This window comes from Stegodyphus dumicola, chromosome X1 (genome assembly GCF_044657685.1).
Source record: "Stegodyphus dumicola isolate Sdum_Otavi_A_Nest chromosome X1, ASM4465768v1".
Lineage (NCBI taxonomy): Eukaryota > Metazoa > Arthropoda > Arachnida > Araneae > Eresidae > Stegodyphus > Stegodyphus dumicola.
The window spans coordinates 107,235,218-107,255,941 of NC_140780.1; the positions used below are offsets into that span (position 1 = coordinate 107,235,218).

Consider the following 20,724-nt stretch of genomic DNA (forward strand, 5'->3'; position numbering starts at 1 on the left):
GGAGTCAGTTCCTTCAGAATTCTGAAGGAACAACTGCACAAATTTTGTGACATCTCCATTAACTTTGCAAGTTCCCCATTTTTTATGTTATGCACATTATAAAATCTTTTTGCAGTACAAAGTCCGAAATCCGGACTCGTCAGGACTTTGGGAATTCCGGATTTGGGATTTTTACGGATATTAGATCATCAATTTAAATCTAGTAAGATGGCATGTAGAAATTATAAAATTAAAACTATGAAATCGTGATTTATGAAATAATGAAGTATTTATGATCTAAAAGGTATCAAAATTTACAAAAAATTTGCTAATACTTTCTCATTAATTCTGTAGACAGACATAATTTCTTGTTCAGTTACGTTGTTGAAGTCCTGTAACTGCTATTTCAAGAATTCTGACTAACTTGGCAAGCGAAATTTTCTCAGTAACTTCAGTAACTTCTCTGTCACTTTCTTCACTATCAGTAGTGGTATTTTCTGGATCTAGAACCATACTACAAATTTCCCCATTTACTAATTGATTGATGACTGAGAAGCATCGTCATCACAAAGAAAAACTTCTTTTATATCATCTTCATTTATTACCATTTCTCCACATTTCTTTACAGAATCTGTTAATTGGAAAATTTCACCTTTGTTTTGCGATATCCGAAGACCTATAAAATTAGTGACTATCATCATCAAATTTAGCTATCCTTCACTATACATATTTGGCTATGCATCATGAGCTTGGCGATTAATGACAAGTTGTTATGTTAACTTTTATCTTGTTTCTATCGTGCACTGAGACAGTTAAGCTTGAATTGTATTAGTTATTTATTATACTTATGTCTATTTCTTGCACACGCTTAAGGCTTATCTGAGTTCTGAATAAATAAATTTCCACATATACTTAAGCCTTATTAAGGGCCGGCGCTAGATATCTTGCTGCCTGATGCAGTTTCTGTGGGTCTGAAATTCTGTGGCCATGAGCACTGGAGCTAGTTCTGGGTTTATGTGAATAACAAATCAGTTATTCTTAAATCAAATAGCCCTAAATGTAATCTTTGGGTCTATGAGTATCATCAATAAAATCTATTTTTAGCATATGGAAAGAAATTTTTCCTCATCAACATTTTTTAGCACACTGTAATCATCGCCAAGCGCAATGTCAACATAAAAGGTTACGATACTTCTTTAGTATTTAATTACTAACATAAAAAAATTTTTAGGCTGTCACTACATGAGTCATTACTCAAGTTATCATGTTTTGATAATCATGCGTTGATGAAAGGAAAGTATAATAAATAATGATTTGCCAGGTTGGCGTCAGATCAACGATATATCCGTTGGCTTTAAGTTTTCCTTATGCAAATTTTGATCGGAGGTCAATCAGTGGTTAGCTAACGTGGTTGCCACTGATTGGCCGATGACGTCAAGATTGGCGGGTTGGCCAAGTAATATATATATGTACGCCGGTATCGGCGAATGCCTTGTTTTGTTTTGTTATCATGCATTAGCATAATGCTAGTTTTCTTTTACTCGATGATTTTAAATGTAAAGGCTACAGTGTTAGCTTCTTTTATTTTTATTTACGGAATAAAGCATGAATTTTATTTAGATTAGTCTTAGCTTTATTTAAGACTTAATTAATCGAGACTCTCCAAATGTTTTATTATGTGCAGAAGGGGGAATTAAATGTGCATGCATAAAGCCTATGAGAAAAACGTTGTTGGTGGTTTTGAAGTCCGGATTTTAGGTCATTCCAGATATTGGACGTCCGGATTTTGGACTTAGTACTGTATTGCTCTTCTGTCTCTTGGTCAGCTTGATGAGATTTCAAGATGTACCTGCTACTCACATTATTGAGTCCTATGATAAAAGAGCCATATAATTTTAAAATGATTAAAATTTTTGAAACAAGAATACTCAGAATATAGATATAAATATTATTTTTATTTATTTATATTTATTTTTATTAAGGAAAAGTTTGAAAAAACTTAATATTCTTAAAAATTAGGTATTTTTCAGATGAATTAATTAAATACACATAAAATATATTCAATATTCTTGATTTTGTTTTAAAAATGTGTAGCCAGTTAAGCCTTTTAATTTAAAAAAACATAATCTGTAAGAATGCAATGGAAGAAAACTTACATACTGCGTCATACTGAGGACTAAAATCGCAACCAAGAATCCCTAAATCATGAGCATCTGGTACAGATGACAAGCACTTTCCATGGCCATAGCGAGCATCCCACAACATTAAATCTCCAGCTGTTGAGCATGATATTAAAAAGGAACTGTCTGGACTGAAAGCTAAAGTGGTTATCATAGCTTCATGTCCCTCAAGAACCCTGCATTAATATGGAAAGATAAATAAAAATAAATGAAGTTATTTAATGCAAAGTGATTTAGAAATACTTTACCGGTTATAGAGACAGAATTAAAATATATTACCTCATCAAACATTTTGTCGCAAGATCCCACAATACAACTTTTTCATCATCTCCTCCAGTAGCAAGTACAGCAGATGTAGGACTAAAACAGCATACACGAATAGGAGACCCACTTAAGTGTTGAAGCTCACAAACCTTTTCACCATCCTAAAAAGAAGCATTTTAAGAATATAGACACTGGTTTAAATTAATTAAGGAATAGTCATAAAATTCATTTATTTCATCTAAAAGTAATGTGACCTTTACTAAATTTAAAGAAGCAACCAGTAAAATTTTGTCCCATCAGTACATAACATTCCAACTATATCTACTACAGTTAGAATATGCACTATTGTGCAAAATGTCAGCAGCTTTTCTGATTTGGGCCGTAATTCTTAAAAAAAAAAAAAAAAAAAAAAAAAAAAAAAAAAAAAAACTGGGAGACATGAAATTCATATCACAAGAAAACAATGGAATATTTAAAGATGAGGAAAGTAAAATAGCACAAAAAGTGATCAGGACATGTACAATATAGAATGGAAAAGGAAGCATACAGTACAGAATAGAAAAAGACTTTACTGATAGAATGGCATTGATAAAAAAAAACTGTCTGGCCATGAGGGTAAACAACAAACCAGAGAGCCTTAGTAATGGCGTTATCACATCTAGTGGCATGTGCGGCTAGGCAGGAGCGGGATATTTCTGAGAAACGAGATTCTGGTAGCATTGGTTTAAATAGGAGGGTTCAGAGAAAAGCCAGCACTACTGGAGGTGATGTTCTGTCTAGGCAAGGAAACGGTGTCCCGGCTAAGCTGGACATTTTTAAACTTTGCTCAAAATGTCTTGTTTGCAGCTGTGTCCCGCGTACAGATCAACCAATCAAACGAAAGTTCTGCTTCGGAAGGACCATAGGTAATTTCCAATTAAGTCAATGGCTGTAGTTTGATGTCGTGGACAATAGTAATTAATGGAAGCCTATCTTATTGAAGAAGAAAAAAAAAAAAAAAGACTATAATTGTATGCTGTATTTTTAGAATACAACCATATAAGTCTTTTTTTTTTTTAAATGTTTATACACTTATTAAATTTATAAAGGTGGAATTTATACTGACCCATAGCATAGCATGTAGAAATATTATCATTGTTACATAATAACAGAATTTGTTTTCACTAAATTTGAGGTGATTAATTTTTTAAAAATCTCTTTACATATATACGACTTTACCTTTTTACCAATTAGTTATTTAAATTATTTATTGCATATCCAGCGACATACTGAAAACATAAAAGGTGCATAAAAAGGAAAGCACAACTTATGTAATAATGAGAATACTCATTAAATTTGTACGCTTTATTTTTAGATCCTTAATAAAATACTTTTTAGATTATAAATACATTAGAATCTATACTTTTATTGTAGCTGCTGCATATTGAAACATTTGGAAATTTATGGATTTATTATTATGCATGATGAAAAACATTTGTATATACATTCATTAATATAAATCTTATTCATTACATTAATACTAATAAACATCCATCAGCAACTTCTAAACCATTGCAACTCTCTATGTATTTGTACATATACAGTCAAAAGTCGTTAATTCGGACACCCATAATCCGGAATGATCTATAATCCGGACCTCAAAGCTAAAAACTTTCTGCGCATGCGCCACGTTGACACATGCGCAAAGGCATTTACGCGTGCGCGTAAGACCTTTACGACTACGCATATGCGTGTGCACAAACGCAGAATACGTTTTCGCGTGCACGTTTAATGTATAACGGATGGTATAAGCTAAAATTATCTAATTATCTATTTCAGTTAATGTTGATGATTGTGTTGTTCCTTAATCTTCGAATTGGATGCGCTTATTATTTTTTGCAGACTGTAAGAACAATTTTATAAAAGTAAACTTGAACTTTCGATTATGTCAAATAGAATTTCCGATGCTGGAGCTCCCAAAGGATCTACAAAATGAAAGTATGTTTCGATGTCCGTCAAACAAAAAGTGGAATTGCTGCAAAAAATGGATAAAGACATGAAGAAAGTGACAGAGAAGTTAGTGAAAACGAAAAAATTTTGATTGACAAGTTAGTCGGTATTCTCGGCACAGCAATTACGGGACTTGAACAGTGGAACTTTGTAACTGAACAAGAAATTATGTCTGTTTATAGAATTAAAAAGAAAGTATTAGCACAAAAAACGAAGCAACTTAAACAACTTACATTGAAAGAAATGTTTAATAAAGTAAACAAATAAATATTAAGCTTTTTTTTTTTTTTTTTTTTTTTTGTAAATTTTGATACCCTTTAGATCATAATTGTTCTTTATTTCATAAATTACGGTTTCATATTTTTAATTTTAGAATTTCTGCTTGCCATCTTACGAGATTTAAACTGATGATCTATAATCCGGAAAAATCGATAATCCGGATTCGCCGAAGTCCCGACAAGTCCGGATTAACGACTTTTGACTGCACTACTTATTAGATGTGTATATAAGAATATAAAAATGAACATTGCCAAAAAGTTTATTTAAAGTCACTTCTAATTCAAGTGATCATGTAATTGACAGCAAATGTACTCCTCAGTTCTTTCACATTATTCTGGCTATGGAATACACAGCTGAAAAATAATTGATGAGCACAGACACGAGCGTACACTTTTGGTTTGGGGGATAATACATAATTATATCCTATACATGATTTACGCTGTATAAGCATGGCCTAATAGCCATACATGATTTACGCTGTATAAGCTGTATAAGCTATGACTAACAAGAACTTTAAAAGCTATGCATTTATAAAACATTTTATCATTTAAAACATACGGTGCACAACTGACTATCACTTTGATGTGCGTTTATTCAGGGAATTATACGGTACTTTATAATTATGTCTGACTGACTGATATATTATAGACGCAAATACTGCACAACTGTGCAGTTTGTCTGGCTCGATGACTTGGAGCCACAACGGTGCATAATGCTAAGCTATCTGGACCGTTGAACTCATAGGGAAAGAGAATAAGAAGAACAGGAGGTGACCATACATCGCTAGGCTTGTAACCAGAAAGCACGTCCTAATGAATAGGGCCAATCTGAGTTGGAACGCAAAAGCATGTAATCATTATTGTGAAAAGAAAGCATACAAGTACTACAATAAATAATTTTGTTTAGTGATACAAAATTGATATAAGATACAAATACAACGTAGTAAAGTGAAATACAAATGTTAATATAATACAGTACAAAGTCCATAATCCGGAATGATCTATAATCCGGACCTCAAAGCTACAAACTTTATGTGCTTGCGTAAACGCATAATGCGTTTTTGAATTAATTATGTAAGGCATTAACTAAAATGCCTTACATAATTTTAGCCTAACTTATACCATCCGTTATACATGCGTTTAATGTATAACGGATGATATAAGTTAGGCTAAAATTATGTAAGGCATTTCAGTTAATGTTGCAGATTATGCTGTTCCTTAATCTTCTAATTGGATCCGGCTTATTATTTTCTGCAGACTGTTAGAACAATTTTATAAAAATTAAGCTTGAACTTTTGATTATGTCAAAAAGAGTTTCCAATTCTGGAACTGTCAAAGGATCTACAAAGCGCATGTTTCGATGTCCATTAAACAAAAAGCAGAATTGCTGCAAAAAATGGAGTGAGTGAGTGAAAGGTTATGGCGCAAAACCAAAGATGATTATAGCGCGCCAAACATGAGATGGGATGATTACAATTGATGAAATTAAAATACAATAAATAAAAACAAGTGGACAAATGTACCAAATCCAGAGGATGAAGTCATATAAAAACAAGTTAAAAGCACACATTAAAATCCAAGACATAATCTTCAAAACAAATTACATTAGGTAATAAAAGCCAGTCTCTTTTAAATAATAAAATTAATTACAATTCACCTCTCTTCCGATTAAACAGTTGAGAGGTAAGTCACAGCTATTAAAATATTTCTGACGAAGACTATTAAAACATGGACACTCAATTAAAATATGACGAACAGATACACAAACATTACAAACAAACAGGCTCATTTTCAGCTTTGAGAAGATAGTTATGTGTCACTCTAGTGTGACCAATTCTGAGGCGAGTCAAAAGAACTTCCTCCTTACGATTTCGAGCAAAATCCCAATGCTCAATTCTAGGCTTGACATTTCTCAATTTGCGATGCTGAACGTCCCAAATTTGCTGCCGTTCTTTTCGGATCTTTCCCTTGATGACACAGCAGATAACTCTAAAAGGGATAAGGCGACTGGACAGTTCAACATCAGATTTTGCTGCAATATCTGCAAGCTCATTTCCCTTTATTCCAGCATGTCCAGAAACCCAGCAGTACAGGACTTCATATCCTCGAATTGTCAAGTTTATATGAACCTTAAGAACATACATTACCACATGATTTTGAGTGTTGAGAAAAGCTTCCAACGATTTAAGAGCACTATATGAGTCTGTATAAACTATAAACTTTTTGTGACAGAGCTTTGAGATGTACAACAGAACATACTATATTGCAGTTAGTTCAGATGTTAGGACTGAGAAAGCATGGTGCAGACATCTGCCCTCTATGTAATCTTCAAATACAAATGTCATTCCGACATGATCATTTGACTTGGATCCGTCTGTATATATCAGGTAATAACTGCAATATTTGTGCCTGTGCTCAGCGAAGAGTTGTCTGTAAATGATCTCGTTGGTGCTTGCCTTCACGTGATGCTTAAAAGATCAAGTAGCTGAATTCGTGCATTTTCCCAAGGTGGGATTTCAAAGTTCTGCACTGCTTGGGGATGCATATCAGAGAACGTTCCTCAATGACAGGGTGAACTCTTAAAGGAAAGGTAGGAACGCAGGATGGACATGTTTCAAATAATGTGTTACACACATTATCAAGTAAGCACAGCTTCTTAGGATGTTCAGGTTGAGATAGAATATTAAAATATTGCAAAAGGGACAATTGCTCACGCCTCAGATAAAGTGATGGTTCGTTACAATCAACATACAGGCTCTGGACAGGAGAAGTCCTGAAAGCTTCTGAACAAATCCGCAGAGCTGCAAAAAATGGATAGAGGTATATCCGTCCATGGAGCCCAACATGAGAACACAGAATGCTGTGTTAGGGTAGCCAGACCTATACGCAAACTGAAGCCCCATAGTCGGCTTTCCCGAAAGCAGGTACTCCTGAGAGCTTATCCCCAAGCCACTGACACAAGGAGTAGTGACCAGCCGATTGATACCCGTGAGGATGACAAAGTGCCACCCGTTTAGCTGAAGCAGAGGCCAAAGCAGTGTATTGGGGACAGTACCTCGCCCCTAAACTACTAGGACCCTCCTTTCCAACAACACGGATCTCCACACATGGCAAACACGTGGGCAGTTTTCTTACCACTCGAAACCTAGAGACGAGGACTGCTCTAGTTTCTTATGATGAGCCCCAACCTCTGAAGAGGAAAACCACAAGGGAGAATAGAAGGAGAAAAGTATCAGCTCAGAGGAGAGGAGATGGAAAAGAGGATAGATCACTGGGGCTCCAGGATCGTGACACCCGTCTCACCAAGTTGATGATCCCCTGAAGGGCTAAGGTACCTCGGAATTGTCACAGCCATACTCATAAAAGTGAGCACCTGAGGTGCAAGGACGTTTAAGAATTACCAATGAAAACAATTAAGAACTAATCAAACAAATAGGAGCTGAATAAACTAAAGCAATTATTTACACCCCAACTTCCCTTTTGTAATACTAATTCTGTTACTTCACTTTTGTAATTTGTAAAAATAAAATAAATCTGTAAGTAGGATACATTATTATTAAACATAATTTAATATTTAACTTAATTATAAAACAAATTCAAGAATATAAATTAACTTCAAAATTTTTTTCAACTAGTTAGCATTAGATTTTAAAATTTCTAGAAACATTTATATTTTACACTTATAATAGTCCCACATATTTTAAAGAAGATTAGTGGCTTTTTATTTAAATTTTACAAAAAGTTAGTATTGTATTTATTCTTTCTTTTATGCCTCATTTCATCACATTCTCCCTCCGCCTAGAGGCATATACAAATTTTATGTGAAGTGGCATAAGTTAAAAAGTGAAGTAAAATAATAATCAGCAATGACACATAACAAAAGCTTGGCTGATACCATAGCTGTTGGTTGTTTAGAGACAAAGAGCCACTGGTCAGAACAGATGTAAAAAGCCTGACATTGAAAGTGTAGAAAGTTATTTGAAGCCCCTGAAGTACCAGAGATGATAAGTTGTTTTGTATTATTTTAAGTCTCATTAGCTGTATGAAATAAATTCTTCAGTTAATTTTAACATTTTTGTGTTGTACCTTGCATACACAATAAGGATTAAGGAAAAGAGAAAACTCACTTTAACATGTATCTTTATCTTCTAAGGGTGAGCAGTTAGTTACAAATAATTGAATTATACAGTCAGATACTCATAATCGTAATTTACATGGTTACAAATATAATTTTTGTCTGTTTCTAATGTTTTGTAGAAATAGACAACAGAATGTTTATTTGCTTTTTTAAACTGAAAATTTTCCAGATGTTTTAGCTAATTTACATTTGATTTCCTTCTCTTTAGCATCTTTTCCAAGTTTATTTGTTTCAATAAATAAATCAATGTTCCCCACTAGTCTCTGCTTCATCTCTTAATCTGTTAATGTTTCAACATTGTCCCTTTGAAGAATAATTTTCTCTTTCTTAATAAAACCAATTTCTTTCTCAATGAATTTTCTTTTCATTTTCAAATTTTTAGATTTAATTAAAGATTTTTATTATTCTAAAGAACTGCTTGTACTTAGAATATACAAAAACTGTTAATTTTATTTCTTTAATAACATGAGTGCAGAAAATAAATATGAAATGATATAAGATCAAGACTGATGACGGAGCCAGTGTGATAAAATTTTTAGAATTTAATGAAGTGCTGAGCTTCAAAATATAGGGCGGGTATGCACTGAGACATATATGATGGATCTTTTAATTACTTGCCAGTTTTCAGTTTCTTTGCTAGTAACTAGTAGAAAGATAGGAAAATAAAGGGAAGATAAACATACAAAAAGAATGACTTCTGGGGTAAAAAAGACAAAAATTAAAATTTTTATTTCACTGTTCTTCCAAAACTGTCCAAAGGATAAGTAATTCATCACAAATTTTCTATAAAACACACCCAAGTGTTAATACCATGATGACACTTTTCATTTCATCACACTTTTCTTGAAATTGTAAGCCTATAAATCTTGCCTTTAGACCTTCCTAGGGAAGAGGTCTAAAATCTGACAAAAAAATTATTCCTGCTATCTCTATAAGAGCAAAAAGCCAGAAGAGTTCTGAAAAGTGAATTTTCAAGAGAAAACTGGTACACATTTTAATATTCTGAAACACTTACATGAGAAAAAACTTTTAAAATGAAAAAATATATAAAAAAAAAAAAAAAAAAAAGAGAGAGAGAGAGAGAGAGAACTGAAATTTATTTTTAAATAATTACAGTGTCATTTTTGCTTTTTTTTCAGAACTGTTTTGCAAACTGCACTTTATAACATTTACTACCTTGCTTATTTTTCAAAATCAAAATATTTAGAAGTTACCAAAATGGACAGTAATGTCACTTTTAAAAATGTCTTATTTTAATATTATTTCTGAAATATAATTTTAATTTATTATCGTTATTTTTATGATACTTATCAATGTTATTTATGTTTGTAGAAAAACTGTCAAATTTTGCAAATCTAAATAAAAAATTTCGTATACAATCCAATTTTGAAATTGCCAAAATGTTAATAAGTTCTAATTCAGAAGTCAAACAACAATAATAACTGTTAATAAGTTGCCAAATTTAGCACCACATAAAAAAAAGAACTCTTAAAACACAAAGGGAAAAGTTGTTTCTGATGTAATATCTTATGAATTCTTCATTTGAAAAAAAGAAATGTTGTTTCAATCGAAGCAGGGATTCATACTTCTAAAACTCCAGTATTCATATTAAGAAGTTGGAAAGAATTCAAACATAAACCCATCAAATACACATTTGTCAATATATGGCCAAAAAATTTTTCCTCCAAAATGTGAATTAATACTCAACATGGTAATCATAAGAAAAACAAACAGAAATGTCAGATGAGTAAAATTAAGAACCTTTTGCCAGTTTTGGCTGAAATTAAGGACTTTTAAAAACCAAAATCTAGTTTCAAAAAGCCTAAGGACTTTTACGGATGACATGGAAGCTGTAACTTATATTTATACACTCATGTCCAAAATTATGTTTACATGCATAAATTCACGGATTTCTCAGAGACTATGACTTATAATTTAATGAATTTTCATGGAATCATACATAACATGATGACACATAAATGCAACAGAAAAAATTGAAGATCACCTTATATGATATAAAATTGTAGCATGAAACAATAAAAATGGTAATAAAGTGTGACAAAGAGAGTTAAGAAAAAAAGGAATGATTCAGAAAAAGAATTAAGTCTTACGAATTTAATATGGAATATGATCTCCCCTGACTTGTACACACATATCACAACGTGTTTTAAGGCTGGAAATAACGTTGTTAACCACAGTTTGGGGAATTAATCTCCACTCTTCCAGCAATGCCGTCTTCTGAGCATTTACATCTCTAGGAGGAGGATGTATACGTGCAATTGCTCTTCCAAGGTAGTCCCATAAGTTCTCTATCGGGTTAAGGTCAGGAAAGTTTGGTGGCCAAGGTATTCGCTTAATGTCTTCACTTTCAAGGAATTCATCAACGAGGTTTGCTCGATGTGGACGGGCATTATCATCCATAAATAAAAAGTCAGGTCCATATGCACCCCTGAAAAGTCTTACATAAGGATCTAAGACCTCATCCCGATATATCTGGCCTGTCACAGATCCGCTGCTGAATACGTGTAGGGGCGTACGTCCATCGATCATTAATCCACCCCATACCATCACACCTCCACTACCGAAACGGTCACGTTCCACAATGTTCGAGGGATCATTTCGTGTTCCTGACTCCCTCCAGATGTAAACACGTTTAGAATCACCAGTTAAACTAAACCGCGACTCATCAGTAAAGAGAACATGGGACCATTGATGTTCAGTCCAGTTTTGATGTTCTTTACACCAATTAAAGCGATCCCTCTTTTTCTGTGAAGACAGTAAAACACATACCCTTGGCTTTCTGGCATAAAGGCCTTTTTCATTAAGCCTTCTGTATATTGTTTGCCGTGATGCAACAGTTCCAGTGGCGGCTGCAAGCTCTGAACTTAACTGCCGAGCAGTAGCCTTTCTGTTACGACGGGCAGTTAATGCCAGATACCGAACTTCACAAGCAGTTGTCATTCGTTTCCGACCTTGTCCAGGCCTCCTTACAACACTTCCATCATTTTGAAACTGTTTCTATAGCTTAGAGACTGTCTGTCTTGAAATATTCAGACATGTGGCTGTTTCCATGATTGACTGCCCTGCTTCTAAACGGCCGATAATTCGCCACTTTACAGATTCTTCCAAATGATACCTCGAAGCCATAAGAAACCGCTTTGAGTCCCTACACACTGAAATCAAACGCTATGTTGCAGAAATTCACTCAAATATTCAGTTTGGGCAAAGCGCTCGATTCACCCTTGGATGACGTCTAATTAGGCTTGGTTTTCACACATTCCCTGCAAATACGGATCACATTGATTCGATATTTCATTGAATATCATCATTTTTGGGTATGTAAAGATAATTTTGGACATGAGTGTATAAATATATATACTATAATCTTATATTTTGACAGTAGATAATGGAAAATAGAAAATTAGTGGCTATGCTCTTTAGTTATCTTCATGATTTAGTAATTTAATTTTAAAGAAATATTTAAGTGTTTACATATTTTAGATTACACCAAATAAATTACACATTGTTGTGGATAAAAACAATTCTAAATTCCTGTAATATCATCCACTACTACTGCTGTTATCCCATGCAGTATCCTTTCCTTTTTGCATTTTCATAGAAACTGTTTTCTATTTTGATGGTTTATCACAGTAATTCTTCTGCCATTTGGCAATAAACAAATTAAACAAATTTTTAGGCAAGACTCAACTGATCTGCAACTAGGTTAATTGGAAATTGACAATATGACTTTTCTTGCAACTTCATCTAATTAAAATTAAATTAAAAATATCTTCTATCACAGTAATCGCAATTCAAGTGTTTGCACACCATACATGGTGTATTGGATAGCATGGTTATACAACAACTGTGTTTCATAAAAATTTTCATTTTAAATTAAAGATCCAATTAATTCTTGACTTCTGTTAATTATTTCTCATATATAGAATTCACTGCTAATCTTTCCCCTTATATTCACTTCATTCTGTTTTCCAAAATTCAATAAAATTTCAAGAGAACTATATAGCCAGAAAAAGTGTAAGAACTAAATGATCTACACATGCTCTTAACCTAGAGCTAATATAAACTTGCAGATTGAGTACTTTTTGACTCATTTCATAATTAGCTAATAAGCACACTTTCCACATGGACCAGCCGCCTCATAGGTGGAGGAAAAAAGTATTTTTTGATTATTTTTATCCCCACCAAAAAGTCACAAAACAGTACTGATGAGACAATGCACTATGTCACTAAGAAGTATTCATGAAGCAACCCAGTACCATAAAAAAACATATTTATGTAGTAACACAAGTATGCAGACAGCATCCTCCCAAACAGTTTTCCACTTCTCCTGACATTTTTATCAATATGACTTCAGATTATGATCCCTCATATATACTGCTGTTTTTCTCCTCTAACAAAATGTTAAACTTAGCTTTCTGCATTTGTCTAGCGTAACATAGCTAACATAATGCACCTCTTTTCTTCTTTTCAATTTAGGATTTTGGTGACAAGGTTTAATGCAATGCTCTGATTGATTTGTGCAATTCTCTGATTTGTTTTCATAGCAAAAACAGAACACTCTGTACATCAGGAGAACAACAGTGCAAAAAACATGAAGTCTGTGTCTTAGATAGAAAAAAGTAATGTAAAAAAAATAGGTGGCACAAGATACACTGAGTAACTAGACATGAAGAGACTTAAACTAATGTTTTCCTTTAAAGTTACAAATGAGTACATGAATGCTTTCTAAAGTTTCTAGGGAGTTCATGACTTTTTTGTAGGGGTTGTGGATAATCAGAAAGTACCTTAGTTTGTTAAACTCCTTACTTGTGCAGAATAAACAAGGCTTAGAAATATATACATTAAAATACAGTAATATATAAAATGTTGTTTTTTTTTTTTTTTTTTTTTTTTTTTTTTTGGTATGCTTTACGCATGCGCGTTTAATGTATAACGGATGATATAAGCTAGGCTAAAATTATCTTTACTGATTCTAAGGCATTTCAGTTAATGTTGCAGATTGCGCTGTTCCTTAATCTTCTAACTGGATTCGGCTTATTATTTTTTGCAGACAGTTAGAGCAATTTTATAAAAATTAAGCTTGCACTTTCGATTATGTCAAAAAGCAAAAAGAGTTTTCAATTCTGGAGCTGCCAAAGGATCTACAAAGCAAAAGCATGTTTCAATGTCCATCAAACAAAAAGTGGAATTGCTGCAAAAAATGGATAAAGGCATATTCGTCTCCAAATTATGCAAGGAGTATGACCTTGGATGCTTGACATAATTTATGGCTAGACACCATATTTGGTTAATCTTTGGATTATGGTAACTTGGCGATTTTTTGGCGACCAACCCTGCTACAGCAACCTGCTAGTTTTTGTTTGGACACCATTTCGTTTTCACGAAGTTAAGGCATGTTTTTTTTTTTTTACTCAACATTTCGAACATTTTTTTCTAACAATCTGCTAGCCGAATTACGCTTATGCTAGAACTTTTATGAAACAAAAGTGCTTAATCATGACGAAGATTAGGTGCGAAATTGGGTCAAAGTGCAGAATCACCCACTGCTTGTCGCGTTTTTACGAATTGCACATACACAGTATCATCCATGTACACGTCGACCTATTTTCACTTAAAAAAACATCCTAGAATTGCATAAAAATGGCATTGTGCACACTCTTGACTATATCCATGTACACTGCTAAAATCCTAGCTAGTAACCTTTATCGCCTTACCAAAATGTTGCCAAACTACCTGTTACCATATTCCAAAGATTAGCTTTTAACTTATACATAAAAAGCCTACCAGTGGCTAATAGATAACAGTGTTGAATGACAAAATGATACACATGAGTTTTATTAAGAATCCTCAATAGTATTATGATTCTGGAAACATACCTGAGCATTCCAAAGAATGACTTTACCATCAGTGGAACAAGATGCTAAAAGAGTTCCAAATGGTGAAAAACGAACACAGTTAACTCCATATGTATGATCAAGAAGAGGAGAAAAGTCAGTCTCCTTGAAGTACTTTGATTCTTTTCTCCATACTTTAATACTCTTATCAGCTGAGCAAGTTGCCAAATTAAATCCAAAAAAGTCACAACCAGTGACATCACTGTTATGTCCTTCTAGCACTTGAAATTTTTCCGCTTCATGCATTATCAGAGTAAGCTTAGACTGCAAAAGATACAGAAAGCAATAAGAAATATTTGTTCATTAATCATATTTTTAAATATATTGATCACAGTTTAGCCAATTAAAAATAACTTTTCATGTGTTTTCTATTAAGTTATATACTGTTATCAACAAAATCAGTAGTCTAATTAACAAAATTTTAGTGTAATACACATAAAAGTAAATTTTCAAATATTCATAAACAAAAAAACTAAAATTCATTATATAGTCCTGTAAACAAAGTACTGATTTCATTTTAGTTTGCATTCCAATACGTACATGTTAGTAATTAATTTTTTTTTTTCCCTACGAAAGTTTAACCAACAAACCTACAACAAAATTTATCATCAAACTACATCACAAACGAAAAGTTAGTCTTTATATTTATTGCAAAATAATTATCACCATATTGCTCTTATTTAAGACATAAGGATAAAGAATGCAATCTATTTCTTAAATTTAAGGGGAAAGTATTTTCACTTAAAAAGTCAAAGGAAATTGACAAAAATCTAATTCCTTTTACTCTTGTAAAAAGCGCCAAACATAACGCTAAATAAGTGGGCGATTCTGCACTTCACCCAAATTTAAAATTGAAGTACGAATCTCTGTATTGACAAACAAATTTGGGATATTAATGAATCGCAAATTTTTATGAATTATTAAATACAGAAATTTTTTTACAAAGTTCAACTATTTTAAATTACCTGAAAAAGCTGAGTTTCCTATATATGCAGTATATAATACGGTTTTTATGCATTTAATTATTCAAAATAATACAAAGTTATCAGATAAGAATAACTAGCGAGAGATATACTATAAATATGGTTAAACTATTAACAGAATGTTGCCTTTAAATCTAGGTTGGCTCAAATTTACGAAAACTTTTATTGATTGATTTATCTACCGATAAACACAACATCTGCTTCCACAACAACAAATTTGCTACATTGTGAGAAATCGAATTCGGTGGACGAACGAAAATTGTAAACAGAGTATGCGGTTACGGCTTAGAAGAAGAACAACAATCAATATATAAAATACTTTTAAAAATCTAAAATTATTTTACTTAGTACTATTTCACTCTGAGTACAAACATTACAACATAATCAAAACACAATTAGTGAATTCATTGACATGCTCAAGCAGAAACAGCTAATTTGCTTGGTCTTTACAGGTTATAAACGCAGTGGCTTCAGATTCTGCTTTCTCCGCATTTAAGTGTAGCTCATTAATTTATTAAGTCTTCCTCTTTTTTTTTCAGTCTGAGAATTATTTACCATAAAATTATGCAACGCAGTCTGAAGAGCAATCTTCCTCAAAAAAGGCTTGAAAAAAATATTTAAGTAAATGTTTTTATTTTTCCCCTGCCTGCCGGACACATGCAACAGATATTACGACCGAATTCGTTGGTCATTCAACTGAGGTCATTTAGCTTTTACATCGGTGGGAGATAAGTCTCCTCGAGAGGTATACAGGAGCCTTAGTGGGAGACTGAGAGAACTCCGGGAGTCAGATTCGAAGGTCTTCCGTCTCTCCTTCCTTAGCACCAACGTTGGAGAGGACTTGAACCTCTACAGTATTTGTAAGTGCTCTGGCATCGCAAAGACATTGCACTTACATCTATGACTTCAGAAATCGAAACCGGGCAAAAAGCATTGGCACCGGTTCCTTCTTTAACTATGCAAGCAGGACAACCATTTAAAGCGTATAGTGCTGTAATCTTTAAAGCTAATGAAATTCTTAGACTTTTTTGCATAAATAAATGAAACCTGAAACAGCCAAAACAGAGCTAAGTAAGAAGCAATACTACAGTATCACTAAATTCATGAAACAATAAATATACGAATAATTAACTACTTTAATTATTCCTCTTATGATATTAAAATATAGTCCAACCCGAGACCCGTGGATTAATGTGAGTAAACTTAGTTACAGTAATAAAACTTGTTTATCTTAAAATCCTACGCTTCATCAGTAATTATAGCTTTTAAAAAGTATCAGTCTTTAGTTGCTGGAGTGGTAGCTTCACAAGTGCACAGTAAGTTTAAATGCTTTTCAAATGCAAGATCATAGATGCTTAGTAACTATTTTAAATCAGTAGTAATCATCATGCCCAGCAGCTATTAAACTATCAAAACATTTTTTTAAATCCTAGATACAAGTTATGAATTAAAACAATCAAGAGTTAATAATGGTTTAGAATTACTTGAATTTTTTGAATTATCGACAGCTTCTGATTATTCCTAAGGAAAAAAAAAACACGTAAAAAATAATAAAATGATGGAAAACCAAAACGTATATCTTTTGGAAGTTAGTTAGCCTTTAAATTCTTCGCATCGCTGTAAATGGGAAAACGGGACTAATCAGCTAGTAGAGGTTTCTTATTTCAAGTGGAAACTTGCCCAAAGTCCGCTTGAGAGTCGATGTTGGCTCGAGACGTAATGCGACGGAAGTTGCAGATAGAAAATAAAAGGAAAGTTCAAAATAATTTAACTGCTCATTCTGATGATAAAATGCAACTGGAACCTCAGGCGGATGAAGCTTCAGAAATTCAGGTGGTGATGACAAGAGACATATTCGAGTGATGTCTTCTAAACAAGAACCCGATGAACCCTCAGAGCGCAGTCAATGGCCGTATAGAATGGCCATTGACTGCGCTCTGAGGAATGATGTTGAAGGGGCATTATTCCAGCAAGTTATAGTCTTCGATTAGGGCCTAAGAAAAGGGTTTGAAAGGCGCTATCCGGTATGGGCGTCCAACATCAGCCTGAGTGTCAGCAAAGGGCAAGTTGCCATCAGTTGCATGAAATTGTGGTGGCCGCAGAGCATTTAAGAGGTTTGTAGCCACGGAGAGACAGTAGATCTGCTTGGGAAAATGTAACTTTGAAAAATCAGCCGCTTTTATTTTAATTCTACCCCAAAGAGGTTAGAATAAAAGGAGATAGAGCTCGCAGTTGCTTCCACTATCTGAAAATTAAACCTGCCTAACAAGGGGCAGCCATGTTTACGAGATTGAAACAATGCTGTATGGCAATGAAATGTATTTGTTTCTAGGACGTTCCATGCATCTATTTTTAACTATAATTTATGAAATTTCTAATGAAATTCCCCTTTTGTTAAACTATTTCAAAGTAATGAAGATATCTATAATTTGCCAAAAAAATTAATTATCATAGAGAAAATTATTAGGAAGTAGTGTGAAATCTAAATACATGTGTATAGTAGCAGTAGTAACCATAGGTAGCCGGGAGACGGATGCGACGTCACAGAAAAAGGATGTAACAAACGCCATCTTAGATTAAACCAGAAGTAACGCAGACGTGTTTGAATGACGTCATATGTAATAATTTTTTTGCGTGGCAACTACAATATTTTATCAATTTTATTTATCACAACAACGATTTTTTTCGTTTTTGTGACAAAGACCTCTTAAACCCCACGTGTTTGGAAGGATATCAATTGAAATTTATTTTTCTTTGTTTAATACATCATTATTTTTAACTGAGCATCTCATTATTCAATCTGCCAATATTTTTAATCGAATCCATTATTAGTTTTAATAAAACTACTTTTTCCACGAATTTTAAAAACCTGGGATTCAAACCAGCCACCTCTGGTAACGGACACGCTCACGATACCACAAAGCCGCAATTTTCCTTTTGAATTCTGTTATCTGACCATGTCCACGAGCGAAAAAAACCATGTTGTCGCTAGGCTGAAGGATTTCGCATACGCAAGCCTGTTCCAACATGCCCAAACCGCTTTGTGTTTCCTCCAAGGCTAACGAATATATTCTTAAAGAACAATCCGCTAATATCATTCCTTATTCAACCAACCTGTTTACATCTTGAAGTTGACATACATTTGTTTACTTTTTTCTAAATCATTACTTTAAATTTATTCTTTGTTGTTTTAAGTGTAAAATTTCCTTTTTTATTTTACAAACATACTTTTTTATTGTTTTCTTTTTCCTTCTCATTCTTACGAAATTAAATTTATTAATATTTCCATCCCAAGTTTATGCTTTTTGCAAACACACAGTTTACTTTTAATTTTTGAAAATTAATATTTCCACATTTTTATTTCCATAAAAGTAAATTTATTTTTTGCATATCGTTTCACTTTTTTATTACACAATTTTTTTCCCAAATTTTACCCCAAATTTAAGTCTCAATTTTTTTACTTTACAAAAGCAATATTTATTTTCAAATGTTTTAATTTTTACTTTTCGCTTTTTATTTAAAAAATTTTGTTTCTGTTTTTTTATTTATTTTACAAAAGTAATATTTATTTCTATAAATTTGATTTTTTTCACTTTTATTTTTTCACAAATGTAATTTTTTAAAAAATTTTTTCTGTACTATATTTTACTGAGTAAACTTTAATTTTTTTCTTTTTGCTAATTTCTCTTTCGTTCACACAAATATATTTTTTTTTATACTTTAAAAATTTTTCTTGTCATATTTTTGTTTTACGCTTAACTTTTGTCTCCTCCTTTTAAATATTTTGTAGAATTCCTCACTTTTTTTGTACTAAAATGAACGATGAGTGAACATGTTAGCGACTTATCGCTGAGTTCAAACAACTAAGACGTAGAGACTCGAGAAGGGTTAACTACACTTTATTTCACTCAAAATAAGATGAATAATCGGCTTTTTTCTTCGGGCTTATAACAAAGCCTCTACTTGGGCTTAAACTCAAAAATAAGAAATAAGAGCTAACTTAGAACTAACTAAAAGAGACTTAGCCGAAGATAACACAAATATAACGCAGTTGGCCCCTAATTTAAACTTGCCAGCGAATATCAAAAGGCACGTAATATATGGCCGAGCGTAACCGCTTCTAGAGAGACTTAGCCCGGAGGCAAACGCGCACCGCTCAGGATTCCATCTCTCTCTCTCTCGAAGTAAACTGAACGTTCCTTAAATACTACCTCTAACTCATTTGCATTCAAAGCGGCCAGACCCCCCCCCCAATGTAAACATCTGAGTCTCCAAAACAAGGTCAAGGGATGCTTTTTTCTGCTTATATTCTGAACGAAACAAGTCAGGGATTAACAACTTTAACCAGTTTCCTGCACTGTGCATAAAAAATAATGAAATATTTTAAACTTTTTTGGGCCATTTGCTTTTTTTATTCTTTTTTTCTTTGCATTTATTTATACTAAAATCTACCGCATTCATTGATTGTATTTAGGCACATACTGATTAATAAGAGTAATTTCGGCTTCTGAAGCTTCAGATTCAGAAATATTACAACTCAAAAGCACAAAAATGTTAGAATGACGACAGCGTATAGCATAAGGAAGCAAAGGTGAAAAATTACTTTTTTCGCTGATTTTTTATAAATTCGCAGATTGGTAGCAAAATTATAATGCTTATCATATGAAGTTTTAATATTTTTATATTGATTACAACCATTGGTTTCCATTACATAAACTGTAAGAAAATATGTCGTATTAATTTACCATTTTTCGTAAAATTTAACCATGTATTTACTTAATTTTTGCAATTTTTTCATTTATAGCGCCAAAAGAACATAACAGAACTTTTTTGGAAAATGTCCATATGTCTCAAACATTATTTCTTTAGTATATTTGAAGTAACCAATTAAACATATAGTAACCTTTTTACTCGAATTTAAATTTGCATATAATATTTTTTATATTTTGTAAATGATATTTTTAACCAAGAATACTTGAGTTATTTGCAGCATTAGTT

At 32.8% G+C, this 20,724-nt stretch overlaps 1 protein-coding gene across 1 annotated transcript in view; it reads right to left on the reverse strand.

The window, feature by feature from the left end:
• LOC118189002 (WD repeat, SAM and U-box domain-containing protein 1-like) overlaps nucleotides 1–15,995 on the reverse strand; it is a 39,013-nt gene extending 23,018 nt beyond the window's left edge. The window contains exons 1-4 of the mRNA XM_035359532.2: nucleotides 15,709–15,995; nucleotides 14,726–15,007; nucleotides 2,439–2,584; nucleotides 2,136–2,335 (exon numbers count right to left, since the gene is read on the reverse strand). Coding sequence (XP_035215423.1) covers nucleotides 2,136–2,335; nucleotides 2,439–2,584; nucleotides 14,726–14,989 — 610 coding nt within the window. The 5' untranslated portion in view covers nucleotides 14,990–15,007; nucleotides 15,709–15,995. The remainder of the gene's footprint in view (nucleotides 1–2,135; nucleotides 2,336–2,438; nucleotides 2,585–14,725; nucleotides 15,008–15,708) is intronic.
• Nucleotides 15,996–20,724: the final 4,729 nt, after the last annotated feature.